Source organism: Triticum aestivum, chromosome 1B, assembly GCF_018294505.1.
Source record: "Triticum aestivum cultivar Chinese Spring chromosome 1B, IWGSC CS RefSeq v2.1, whole genome shotgun sequence".
Taxonomy (NCBI): Eukaryota; Viridiplantae; Streptophyta; class Magnoliopsida; order Poales; family Poaceae; genus Triticum; species Triticum aestivum.
The window spans coordinates 331,068,616-331,081,285 of record NC_057795.1 but is presented as its reverse complement, the minus strand read 5'-3'; the positions used below and the strand labels follow the sequence as shown (position 1 = coordinate 331,081,285).

Genomic DNA, 12,670 nt, shown 5'->3' with positions numbered 1-12,670 from the left:
AGCGCGTAGGCCGGCGCTCTTTCGGGCGATGCGAGTTTTAGGCCCTGGGGGCAATTAAGGCCCCAGCCACGCCCCCAGGTGCTGCCCCCAAGGCGCCGTAAATTCAAACTTGGTCCATTCCCGCTCCTCAAAAAACCACAAGTCCGGCGGCGCCACAGTTCGGCGATCATCACCTTGTCACAGTTCGGCGATCAAATGAAAAGTTCGGCGTACAAAAAGAAAGGACGCGCAGGCAATGTATCAAACAGCGGTGTTGACCTCCGGCGTTTGAGGAGTCGGCGTGCGCGGGCTGGGCTGCGTCGGCGCGGCTTCTGTGTTGCTGGGCGTTGCAGAGGCATCATCACTCGGGCTTGGCGGCGGCGTTGGCGGCGGCGTCGCCGGTATCTGGTTCAGAATGAGGTCGCGCTCCGCCAGGTACTGTTAAACATGTTGTATATTGCGTGTGTTGTATATTGTTAGGATAGGTTAGGTGTTGAGATAAGATCCTAGTAGTTAGTTTAAGAGATCAATCTCCACCTAACCTAAACCCTAACCACCTGTATCTTGTGCGCCGCCGCAGCCCTCTGGTGGCTATATAACATGCAATATGCGCCCCTGCTAAGGCACGCGCTTCATCACCTATTTCCACATGGTATACAGAGCCTAGTTCTTCCATACGTCTAGGTTATGTCATCCTCCTCCTCCGCTCACGCCATGTCCATGCCCTCCCTCGCTGCCCTCGGCCACACCATCACCGAAAAACTCACCCGCGACAACTTCCTGGTGTGGAAGGCCCAGGTGATCCCGCACGTCAGAGCCGCCGCGATGATGGGCTACCTCGATGGCTCGATCAAGGAGCCCGTTGCCGTCATCATCTCCGAGAAGGACACCGCCGGGAAGAAGGAGATCACCGAGACACCCAACCCAGAACATGCGATCTGGGTCACTCAGGACCAGCAGGTGCTCACCTTTTTGCTCGCCTCCCTGTCCCGAGAAGTTCTGATGCAGGTCTCGAACCACACCACCGCTGCGGGAGTGTGGCATGCCTTGGTGGAAAGCTTCTCTGCGCAGTCGAGGGCACGCCAGATTCAGCTTCGTTCGGCAATCGGGAACGCACACAAGGGCGATCTCTCTGCCGCCGCCTACTTCACCAAGATGAAGGGGCTTGCAGATGAGCTCGCCGCCGCTGGAAAACCGCTCGATGAAGACGACATCGTCTCGCACATCCTGGAGGGCCTCATGCACGAACCCGATTACAATGGGTTTGTCACCGCCATTTCCACACGCGCTCTTACCGATCAACCCTCGGCCTCAGCGAACTTTTTTCGCTGCTGCTCTCCGCGGAGTCACGGATCGCCGCCCAGCAAGCAGCCTACACCGCCCATCACTCCGCCAACCTCGCCGCAAAGGGTGGTCGAGGCGGCTACGGCGGTGGACGTGGCAGCCAGGCTGGTGGCCGCGGTGGCTACAACAGCGACAACTACAACGACAACTCCGGTGGCGGCGCGCCGCGCCAACAGGGTGGTGACCGCGGTGAGCGCGGTGACCGCGAGCGCTGCCAGATTTGCAAGGAGGAAGGCCACGGTGCGTGGCGCTGCAAGAAACGGTTCGACAAGAGCTACAACAACAACGTACGTAACCCAGCAGGCGGCGGTGGTGGCGGCGGACACGACAGTGGTGGGCGTGGTGGCGGCAGCGGCGGCGGCGGTGGCAACTCTCGCTCCGCCAACTCTGCCCACTCCTATGGCGTAGATACTAACTGGTATCTCGACACCGGCGCCACTGACCACGTCACGGGGGAGTTAGAGAAGCTGGTCGTTCGAGACCGCTACACCGGCACCGACCAGATCCACACAGCAAGTGGGCAAGGTATGGACATAGCACATATTGGCCACTCAGTATTATCTACTCCCTCTGGTTCTCTCCACTTAAACAACATTCTCCATGCTCCTAGTGCCGACCAAAGCCTGCTTTCAGCCTATAATCTTATGCGAGATAATGATGTTTTCATTGAACTTCACCCTGAATTCTTTCTTGTCAAGGATCAGGCTACCCGGAGAACAATCCTTCAAAACAAGAGTAGATGGGGCTTGTTCCCCGTGACCGGACGGCAAAGTGCCCCTCAACGTCAAGTCCTTGCCACCATCAAACCTTCCACATCTCGGTGGCACAAGCGGCTAGGGCACCCAGCTCTTCCGGTAGTTCAAAAGATTCTCCGCGACTTCAATCTCCCTGTTTCGAATAAGCAAGATCACCTACTAGTGTGTGATGCGTGTCAAATGACCAAGAGCCATCAGTTACCTTATTCTCGTTCAACTAGTGAGTCCACAGCTCCTTTAGAGCTTATTTTTTCAGATGTTTGGGGTCCTGGACCCGTCTCTGTAGGAAGACAAAAATACTATGTCAGTTTTATTGATGATTTTAGCAAGTTCAGTTGGATATATTTGCTCAAAAATAAATCTGATGTCTTTGAAAAATTTTGTCTCTTCCAAGCTCATGTTGAACGACTCTTTGATCGCAAGATCATTGCCATGCAAACCGATTGGGGTGCGGAGTACCAACGGTTGAATTCCTTTTTTGAACGTATTGGCATCACGCATCACGTTTCCTGCCCACATGCTCATCAACAAAACGGCTCTGCCGAGCGGAAACATAGACACATTGTAGAGGTTGGCCTCTCTTTACTTGCTCATGCTTTTATGCCCCTTAAGTTTTGGGACGAAGCGTTCCTTACTGCCGTTTACCTTATAAACCGCATCCCTAGTAGAGTTATCAAGAATCAAACACCTCTAGAATGACTCTTTGGCACGAAGCCCAACTATTCTTTTCTTCGCATCTTTGGGTGTGCCGTCTGGCCAAACTTGCGTCCCTTCAATAAGCACAAGCTTGAATTCTGATCCAAGCAATGTGCTTTCCTCGGATACAACACTCTTCACAAGGGTAATAAGTGTCTTGATATCTCTTCTGGTCGTGTCTATGTTTCACGTGATGTTATCTTCGATGAGCAAGTTTTTCCTTTCGCCAGCCTTCACTCCAATGCCGGTGCACAACTTCGAAAAGAACTACTTCTTCTCCCTCACCACCTCCTGCCATCTCCTCATTTTGCTCAAGGGGGAGCGGATCTTGCTGGTGACAATATGTCCTTGTCTAATACTAGTGACCCAGCTGAAAGTGTGCAGGAAACCGAGCAGCCAAACGCTGAGGATTTTGGTGATAACTCCTATGATTTTATGCAAGACACTAATGACATGCATGCAGCCACAGAAGATCCTCAGGTGCCCTCGGGATCGGCGGCGGCAGGCGGATCAGCCGCGGGATCCGCGCCTGGCGCGGCGCTAGGCGGATCCACTCCGGGATCAGCGTGCGCAGGTGGGGGGCCAGGTGGGCGCCCCGATTCGGCGCGTGGGTCAGCCGCACCAGGCGAATCCACGCCGGGATCTACGCCTGCAGGTGGGGGGCGAGGCGGGCGCCCCGAGCCATCGCGTGGGCCAACTGCGCGCCCCACCGCATCGTCCTCTGCGTGGGGGGGGGGAGGGGGCGAGCGGTCTCCTGGCGGGCCGACCAGGCGCAAGCCCCATGCGCCCCACGAGGCGAGGCATGTGGAGCCTGGCGCGGCGCGGTCTCCCTCCAACTCGGAACTGCCAAGTGGCAGTTCGCCAGCTGCTGCCGCACCGGATCCCCTTGGATCTCTGCAAGAAGGGGACTCGGGATTTTCTGCACCAGCGTCCCCTGCTTCCGACTCTGCTGTTTCAGCCACACATGATCGTCTCTAGCTACAACATGCTCGGCCAGTTCCACCTCCTCCTGTTCGGTCACACACTCGGTCCCAAAGTGGCATTGCGAAACCCAAGGTATATAAAGATGGTTGTGTTTGATGGGGTTCCTTTTGTGCCACAGGTGAACCGAAGAATCTGCATGATGCACTTGATGATCCTAAGTGGAGGCAGGCTATGGATGAAGAGTTTTCCGCTCTAGTTGCAAACAAGACATGGCGCTTGGTTCCATCGGTCAGAGGGCGAAACGTGATTGACTGTAAGTGGGTGTACAAGGTGAAATGCAAGTCTGATGGCACGATTGATAGATACAAGGCACGCCTTGTGGCCAAAGGTTTTAAGCAAAGGTATGGAATTGATTATGAGGATACCTTTAGCCCTGTGGTAAAAGCTGCAACTATCCGCTTGGTTCTTTCCGTTGCAATATCTCAGAATTGGTGCATCCGACAACTAGACGTAAAGAACGCGTTTTTGCATGGTGTTCTGGAAGAAGAGGTGTTTATGAGGCAGCCTCCTGGGTATGAAAGTTCAGCTTTACCATAGCATGTTTGCAAGCTTGACAAAGCAATCTATGGTTTAAAACAGGCTCCCAAAGCATGGTAGTATCGTTTGTACTCCAAGTTACAGTCTCTTGGTTTTGCTGCTTCCAAAGGCGATACCTCCTTGTTTTTCTATCATCGGCATGGAGTAACTATTTTTATGCTTATTTATGTTGATGATATTATCGTCACCAGTTCTTCCTCTCGAGCAGTTGAAGCACTTCTTCAGGACCTTCGTATGGATTTTGCACTCAAGGATTTGGGCACCCTTAATTTTTTTCCTTGGTATTGAGGTAAAACACATGGGCCGTGGCATTCTTTTATCTCAGGAAAAGTATGTGCGTGACATCCTTGAGCGAGTGGGCATGAAAGACTGTAAACCTTCCTCCACTCCGTTGTCTACATCTGAAAAGTTTTCTCTTCATGATGGAGACGTGCTTGGAGCTAAGGATTCCACCAGATATAGGAGTGTTGTAGGATATATGTTTTTCAGTCAACAAGGTTTGTCAATTTTTGCATGCACCTACTAGTACTCATTGGACAGCAGTTAAAAGGATACTTCGTTATGTTCAAGCAACCAAGAGTCATGGTCTCAAACTTGTTAAGTCAGACTCTGCGTTGGTCAGCGCTTTCTCAGATGCAGACTGGGCATATTGTCCTGATGATCAGAGATCCACTGGCAGTTTTGCAGTGTTTTTTGGAGGCAACCTGATTTCTTGGAGTGCACGTAAGCAAACTACTGTGTCTCGGTCAAGCACAGAAGCTGAGTACAAGGCCCTAGCAAATGCTACTGCTGAAATTATTTGGGTGCAGAATTTGCTCACAGAGTTGGGAATTCGCCATTCACCTGCGGCTTCCCTTTGGTGTGACAACCTTGGAGCTACTTATCTCTCTGCCAATCCTGTGTTTCATGCGAGGACGAAGCATATTGAGATTGATTATCACTTTGTTCGTGAAAGAGTTGCCAACAAGCTTCTAAACATTCGTTTTGTGCCTACTGGTGATCAAGTGGCAGATGGCTTCACCAAACCCTTGTCAGTGCGGCAGCTGGAAGCCTTCAGGCGCAATCTCAACTTAGATAGTTGTGATTGAGGGGGAGTGTTAAACATGTTGTATATTGCGTGTGTTGTATATTGTTAGGATAGGTTAGGTGTTGAGATAAGATCCTAGTAGTTAGTTTAAGAGATCAATCTCCACCTAACCTAAACCCTAACCACCTGTATCTTGTGCGCCGCCGCAACCCTCTGGTGGCTATATAACATGCAACATGCGCCCCTGCTAAGGCACGCGCTTCATCACCTATTTCCACAGGTACCACGCTTTGAGCTTCTCGTTGCCGCTCTGGAGCATGTCCGCGTCGTCCATCAGGAAAGCCAGGTCGGTGTTCCTCTTCTTCCCGGCGACGTTGGTCCGGAGCAAGTCGAGTTTGACGGCGTTGTTCATCATCAACGCCGACCACCGCACCTCGGTTTTCTCTTCCCGTAGGGCGGCACAGGTCTTGGCGTCGGCGAGGCAATGCTCGATGGACTCTCGCACACGTATGGTAGCCGACTCGGCGCGTTTCGCCTTCTTGGCCCCTTTGTTGCCATCCGGGTGCCCATCAGCCGCGCCCGGCGTCGGCGCGTCCGGCTTGTACGTCTCCTTGGCCTTGGCGAGGGTGCGCCGGACATCCGCCCACTTTTCGCACTTGTCGATCCGCTTGAAGACGTGGAGGTACTTGAACTCTTGGTCGCTGTTGTCCTGGCGAAACATGGTGAACATCCGCAGCAGCTGCGCCGAGGAATATCAGTCGACGGGCGTGCGCACGTCGAAAAGAAAAGGGAGAGGCCAGCATGCCATACCTGATCCTCAACACTGGCGCCGCTCTCCGGGCGAGCCGCGATCTCCTCGACGATCCCATGCCATTTGTTGCACGCCGTTTGGATGAGCCCCCAATGGTTCGCCATTGCCTTCGACCCGTGCTGCATGTAGATGCCTTTGAAGTAGGGGTCGACGAGCTTGCGCTCGTCGAACTCGGCCTTGATGCGGTCCCAATACGTGTCGACGCTCGGGTTCGTGTCGGTGATCGGGTCGAGGTAGACGACTTTCCATGCTTCGGCGAGGCACTCGTCCTCCTTGGACGCCCACTTGATGCGCGGCTCGCTGGTCCTAGCCCGTTTCTTCTTCTTCTTCCCTTTCCTCGCCGGAGCAGGCGCCTGCTCCTCCTCCTCCTCCTCCTCCTCCTCCTCCTCCTCCGGCTATTCCTCGCCGTAGTCGAGCTCGCCGTCCATGTCGCCGTTGAGGTCCATTGTGTCGTCTTGGGTAGTGAACCCGGGGGAGGAGGCGGCGGCGGCCGAGCCGGTCATGATGATGTCTTCCATGTCGGCCTCCGTCGCGTTGGTGTCGCCGAGATGCGACGAGGAGGCTTGCGAGAAGAGCAGCGCGCAACAGCGGAGAGGTGGCATCGGGGAGGCCGCGTACGCCGGCGGCTAGTAGGTGTACGGAGGGTACTGCACGTCAGCGAAGGCGGGCGAGGGCGTGCGCTGGGCCGGGTGACCATGGGAAAGGTGATGTTGGGGTTGAACCCACCGTGCGCGTCGCCGTCGACGTAGCCCGGCGACGGCGTGGAGCCCCAGGGTTGTGGTGACAACGAGAAGCCGGCCGGAGATCCGACGCTTTGCTGGCTCCAGGACGCGTACGGGCCGTGGCCGCTGGGTGGATTCATCATCCCCGTGCGAGCCGTCTCGGTTTGTTCAGCCGAGCGCTCCGCCTGCTCCGCCACCACCGCAGCCGCGAGCGCCATCCTGTCCCGGGCCTTCTTGGCGTTTGCCCTATTCCGCCTGTCGGTGGTGACAGCCTCCCGGCGCTGAACTTCCGCCTTCCAGTCGGCGTTAGACATGCCCAGGGGCTTGGACGGCGGAGCCCTCTGCTTCGGCTGGGTGGCGGCGGCGGTGGTATCCGTCGCGGCGCGGGGGACCATGTACTTCTTCGGCGGCATGGCGGCCGACTTGGAAGGGAGGAGGAGATTGGCGGGAGGAATGGAGAATGAGAGGGAAGCCGAGGGGGGAAGTTGGAGGAAACGGCGGAAAAAGGGCCTCCTCTCGCCGACAGAGCGGCAACACGCCCCTTTTTGCTTCTGCCGGCGCCCCCAAGCGACCGGGGGCGCTTGGGTTCGGCTCGGGGTCGCTGGCTATTAATTCGGCCTAAACCGGCGCTAAATGAGATCTTGGGGGCTCGACTGGGTCGATTTTCGGCCGCCGGGGACACGGCTGGAGATGCTCTTAACTACCTCAAAACCATCGAGCATTTCTGCAGGGTATGATGGATGGACTCCAGCGCTGGGCACATCATGATGGGTCTGGCTGTTAATTCGGCCTAAACCGGCGCTAAATGAGATCTTGGGGGCGCGATTGGGTCGATTTTCGGCCGCCAACACTAAAAAATCACCTTGGGAGCGTGTCGGGGACACGGCTGGAGATGCTCTTAACTACCTCAAAACCATCGAGCATTTCTGCAGGGTATGATGGATGAACTCCAGCGCTGGGCACATCATGATGGGTCTGACTGGAGGTTTTAGTTGTCATATTGTCCTTGGTGTTTAATCTGCCCCTATGCCTATAGGCAATCCATGGAAAGAACTTGTGTCGATGTGGTTCTTCCTCATGCTGTATTTGTAAACATAGTAACCAGAGATTTTTGCTTTAACGTTCCCAACTTAGTGGTACACATGGTGGCAAATGCATGCACAAGTAGAAGTACTTTTTACACCATATGACGGCTTCAACAAGTACCAGGAAGAGCAACAACAGCATGTGAAAACGAAACCAAGCATCCAGACATCAAAATGCAACAAACTCATAAATTGATTGTCAAAGCCACTAAAGTGTAGATTGTGCATCCAAGACACACGTTTGATACTGAGTTCCAAATTACTCGAGGACGAAGTCTGACGATAGAGCAGGCTGTTTCAGTAAATCATCTCAGAGAAATTTGCACACACGGCCAAAACAGCTAAAGAACGTCCTATGTTCCCTGAGGGCTGCGAGCGAGCGAACTACCCCGGCGCTTCAACAAAGCAAGGGGCAGGGCACGCACTCTGCTCTCACGAACTCGAGCTCGGTGATGCCTGCCTCAGCTTGGCTTGCAGAAACATGCCCATTTCGTCTGCTATGCTCTTCTTTTTGGTCGCCATCTGCACATGAAGAATAGAGTTATCATCTGTACAGCATTCAGGTTAGGTATGTGCCTTGAAGTTGAGGAATAGCTCCGACACATGAATTATAACACATGATCATATTTAGCGCCGAGTGTCAAGTTCAGTGGAGGCGGATGCGAGTCGCAGCGCAGCTCAATATAAGTTGTGCCTTCCAAATAGAGATGACCAGCTAGCAATTTATGTGGCTATCGTTATCAATATAAGACAATCCTATTACAGCATACACTGTCAAACGACTGACAATCAAATACTAGGTTCGTACCAGAGCATCACCCGATGAAAATTCGCCACAATAAAAAGGAGTTTGCTAACAGAGTAACACCGACTGTAAATGATAAAAGCTTCTGGCAAAATGACATTGGTGCTTTGTGCTGCTAGCCCCAATGTTGTGTACTACATTCCACCAGACTATTCACATTTCAGACCTTGTGACTGACCAAAATATGCATAACTAATGTAAACTGGTAGACAATATCATATTTGTAACATGCTTAAGGGAATAACAAAGCATTGGTAATGCTACCTATTGTGACCAGTTGCATTCTATGCCAATAATGGCGTCCCTAGATATTGCTCCATGTATTCTACAACTTAAATTAGAGAAACCCGAAGCCCTGATTTTTATTACGATACTGATAGTTTTTTTTGTAAGAACTGATACTAATATGATGAGCAGTTGCACTAACACTAATCATATTTGACGGCACTGAATTATATCTTCCCATCAACTTGGTCAGTTACATGGTGCCTAAGGTTAATCTGGTGGCAACTGGCAACACAAAATGAACTTTTACAAAGAATGCTGTCGGTATGTCAACACAAGTCTAGACCTGAGCATATAAGATAAATTCGACCAAACCAAAAGGTCTGCATGTTACAAGCTTACAGCACACATGCATAGATGAATGAAAACATTCTCCTAAAAGTTTCGTTGTGAGACCATTTCTACCTCACTCAACTAGAAGTTACTCAAGCTCAAAATGGCTTTATGAACTTCAGTATCTTCAGTGTTTCTACTCACATTCAGTTAGAATTTTAACAAAATACAGGCTAAAACATTTGTCCTCCAGTTGTGCTAAAATGAGTAGCTACAAAAGCGGTGCAGTCAGTCAATATTACCTCAAGTAGTTCATCGAAGTTGGACTTCAGCAAATTAATTTTCCTTTCACAGTATTCTTTTCCTTGAGTCATAGTTTTCTGCACACAAGAAAAAAGAATCATACGACAGGCGACAGATAAAGTAAATAAATAAATAAGATGTATCATTTGAGTATAAATATGGTTTACTTAGGGTACTGCGCCGCTCACTTGGTTCTAAAAGAGAGACCTAAATTACAGGCCAGGAAAACATGCATCTCATGAGCAACAGAGCAAGTTCTAAACTATGTCTCATTCACCAAGCACCCAATTGGCCACAAATCACTGGCAGCTAGTTCAAGTTGGGAGACCTTCACAATTAACTTCTCCTGACCAAACAAGTCTGAACTTTACATGGAACAAGACAGGTCAATCAGCGCTTGGATGATTTTGGTGCAATAAATAGTGGAACTTTCATGGCAACTTGATGTTGTATTGCTGATCGTGTGTTTTTCCTGAATATCAAAATGTCGCCAATAACCGACCAATACTATGTTTCTTTTTCCGTATATATCCGAAGAAGCTGATAAGCTCATGACCAATTTGTATCACCACATTGAGAGATTCGCTGAAGTAGTGAACCAACTAACATACTGTAAGCTATCACAAACCCAATCATGTGCAAGATACCTCAATGTAGTAGCCGGTGCCAACGTCGACGAGGACCTTCTCGGCGTCGTCGAGCGTGCCGGGTACATAGAGGGACGCCGTGAGCGGCACGAGCAGCTTCTTCCCTGCACACGCCGAGCCGCAAAGGAAAAGGTTAACCAAACCCCCGTGGAAAGGGCGAGAAGATGGAACGCTGTGGAGAAGAGGGAATTAGGGTTGGGCGAGCCGTGCCTTGGGGGTGGAGGGAGAGCTCGTGGAGGGCGGCCGTGGCGTTCTCGAGGCGGGTGGCGGCGGTGCGGATCTTGGATAGGCTGTCCTGGAGGAGATTGACCTCCAGATCGGTCTGCTCCTTGAGCGCCTTAAGCTGCTCCACGCTCAGCTTATCCACGTCGATGCGCGCGGGGCTCGCCATGGCTTCTTGCTGGCCGACGCCGGAGGAGGTGGGAGAGGAGGATGGGGGGAGAGGCGGCGGCGGTGGACTGGTGGGCAGGGAAGGAGAAAGAAGAGCCGAGACCGCGAGGGCGATCAGTAGACATAATCAGCATCGTGGTTCAAATAAAGATATAAAATTTCGATGTACCACAGGCAAATTCGCCCCTATAGCTCAGTGGTAGAGCGTCAGTCTTGTAAACTGAAGGTCTGTAGTTCGATCCTGCATGGGGGCATGGCATCTTTTATTTAATTTTGTATGTGCTCGACTATTTTCCAATGGAGTGGACAATTTGGCCTTCACTTTGAGCTCTGCAACAATTTGTATTTTTTTCTATATTCATAGCTGAAAATATATGTTGAGAAGAGTTTTCAATCTTCTAAAAAAAATTTAATGGTCATTGCGAGAGCGAGCCTCCATCTGAATATTTTCATTCATAGTTACCTATGAAGCTTTACAACATCTTGTATGTTCTTTAATCATAGCGTTTCTGTTCACTTGTCATTCCCACAATTTATCTTCTTTGCAGCTTGGCCTACTCTGCTTGTTGCGTGTCATAGGAATATGTGACCTTTTCGAACAAAGTTTGATGGATTAAGTTTACTATTCGACAGGTAATTTTTGCTTTTACTCTTTATGTTATGCTATTTTATCTACTTATTCACCATGGGCTCACAAAAAATTGTACTTGCCATTTTAATCTTGCAGATTTGTGGAGTTCATATCATCTGATGGAAACCCTTCTTTACCATCTATTCTACCTCGCGTTTGTGTGACCGATTTACAAGTTCATGGTCTGCGTTCCTCGCATGGTACTCGAGCACCAACCGAGGAATATCTTTTTATTTCCGAGTGAACTTTGTTGCGAGATCCACACACTCAGGTTTATCAATTTGATTCTTTCGACGATTCAGCGAAGAAGTCATTACCAACTTTATTGGGATACACTGATTATTACCCTAGAAGATTCTTAGTTCTCTTGTTTTTCTAGAACTATGTATTCGTTTATCATCAAGTTACATTCGATGAAATTTGCTTTTACATAAGTTAATTCTCCTGCTCCTAACATAATATTGTATTGCAGCTCAAAGAACATTACGCACCCTAGTCCTAGTGACTCCCGCATTCTCTTCTTTCAGTCCTACTGTCACTGCACATTCTATCTGATATACCTCTGTCAGTTACCGATGAGTAAATACATTGTCTGAACATTTCACTCAGTACACATTTCCCCCCATGATATATGTACATTGCTTAATTTCTCAGTTCCTTTCAGAGCGGTGGGAAGAGGGGATACGGATGCACGAGCTCGCAGACGAATCCTGGAGAGTAGAGGTTGCCCTATCCACCGAGGGATTGGAGAGAAAAAGTGGAACTATTAAAGCTATATACATGCTGAGGTTGACAGTGCCATCAGAGAATTCATTACTACACCAAAAAGATTTCAAGATTATGGTAAGTAGAATTTTTTTAAAAACTTACAACATGGCGCGTGAAGTTGGTAATCTGGCACATGATCTTGAGATGCTCAAAGATAAGAATCACGCCTTCTAAATAGGACATGCATGAATACTTAGAAGCTATACAAGTCACATTGAATAATAATGGTAGAATGCTTGTTGTGATTAGAGTTAGGAGGGAGAAAGAAAGGCTATTTAGAAAGTATAGATGTGCTAAAATTTATGATAAAAAGGGTATTAAAGACGTTAAAAGTGGAAGTTTTGTTAGAATCCCTCCGATGAAATACTCTTAGGCTTACTGGATATTAGTTATGATGGTAAAGAAATTGGGCTTTGAGAGGTCTAAATAATCTTACTACTTCAGAGAGTATTCGATCTGATTGTCAAGATGTAAAAAGTAGGCTTGACGGGGTTAAAACTTTAGGTAGTGTCTATCCCACTACTTTGGATGGTAAGGGCATCTCCAACGCCTACCCTCAAACCGCCCGCATACGTTCGGACCGCGGAAGTCATCCAACATGGTCTTGTATCGGTCCGTCGGGTCCGGA

The 12,670-nt window shown here is 50.2% G+C and overlaps 1 protein-coding gene and 1 non-coding gene across 2 annotated transcripts; one reads left to right on the top strand and one right to left on the bottom strand.

The window, feature by feature from the left end:
- Window positions 1–8,083: 8,083 nt before the first annotated feature.
- LOC123122091 (probable prefoldin subunit 5) lies at window positions 8,084–10,790 on the bottom strand. The gene is made up of 4 exons (XM_044542227.1): window positions 10,464–10,790; window positions 10,254–10,357; window positions 9,606–9,683; window positions 8,084–8,462 (listed from the first exon to the last, which is right to left on the bottom strand). Exons 1-4 carry the CDS (start codon window positions 10,642–10,644, stop codon window positions 8,373–8,375), a joined length of 453 nt encoding a protein of 150 aa, XP_044398162.1. The 5' UTR covers window positions 10,645–10,790; the 3' UTR covers window positions 8,084–8,372.
- Window positions 10,791–10,825: 35 nt separating this feature from the next.
- TRNAT-UGU (transfer RNA threonine (anticodon UGU)) lies at window positions 10,826–10,897 on the top strand. The gene has a single exon. It is a non-coding gene; the product is annotated as a tRNA-Thr (tRNA).
- The last annotated feature ends 1,773 nt before the right edge of the window (window positions 10,898–12,670 follow it).

Coding starts and splice junctions, on each gene's coding strand:
- LOC123122091 (XM_044542227.1), bottom strand. CDS start 10,644: ATGGCGAGCCCCGCGCGCATCGACGTGGATAAGCTGAGCGTGGAGCAG. Junction 10,358..10,463: donor GCTCTCCCTCCACCCCCAAG/GCACGGCTCGCC, acceptor CGGCGTGTGCAG/GGAAGAAGCTGCTCGTGCCG. Junction 8,463..9,605: donor ACTTCGATGAACTACTTGAG/GTAATATTGACT, acceptor CTTCATGTGCAG/ATGGCGACCAAAAAGAAGAG.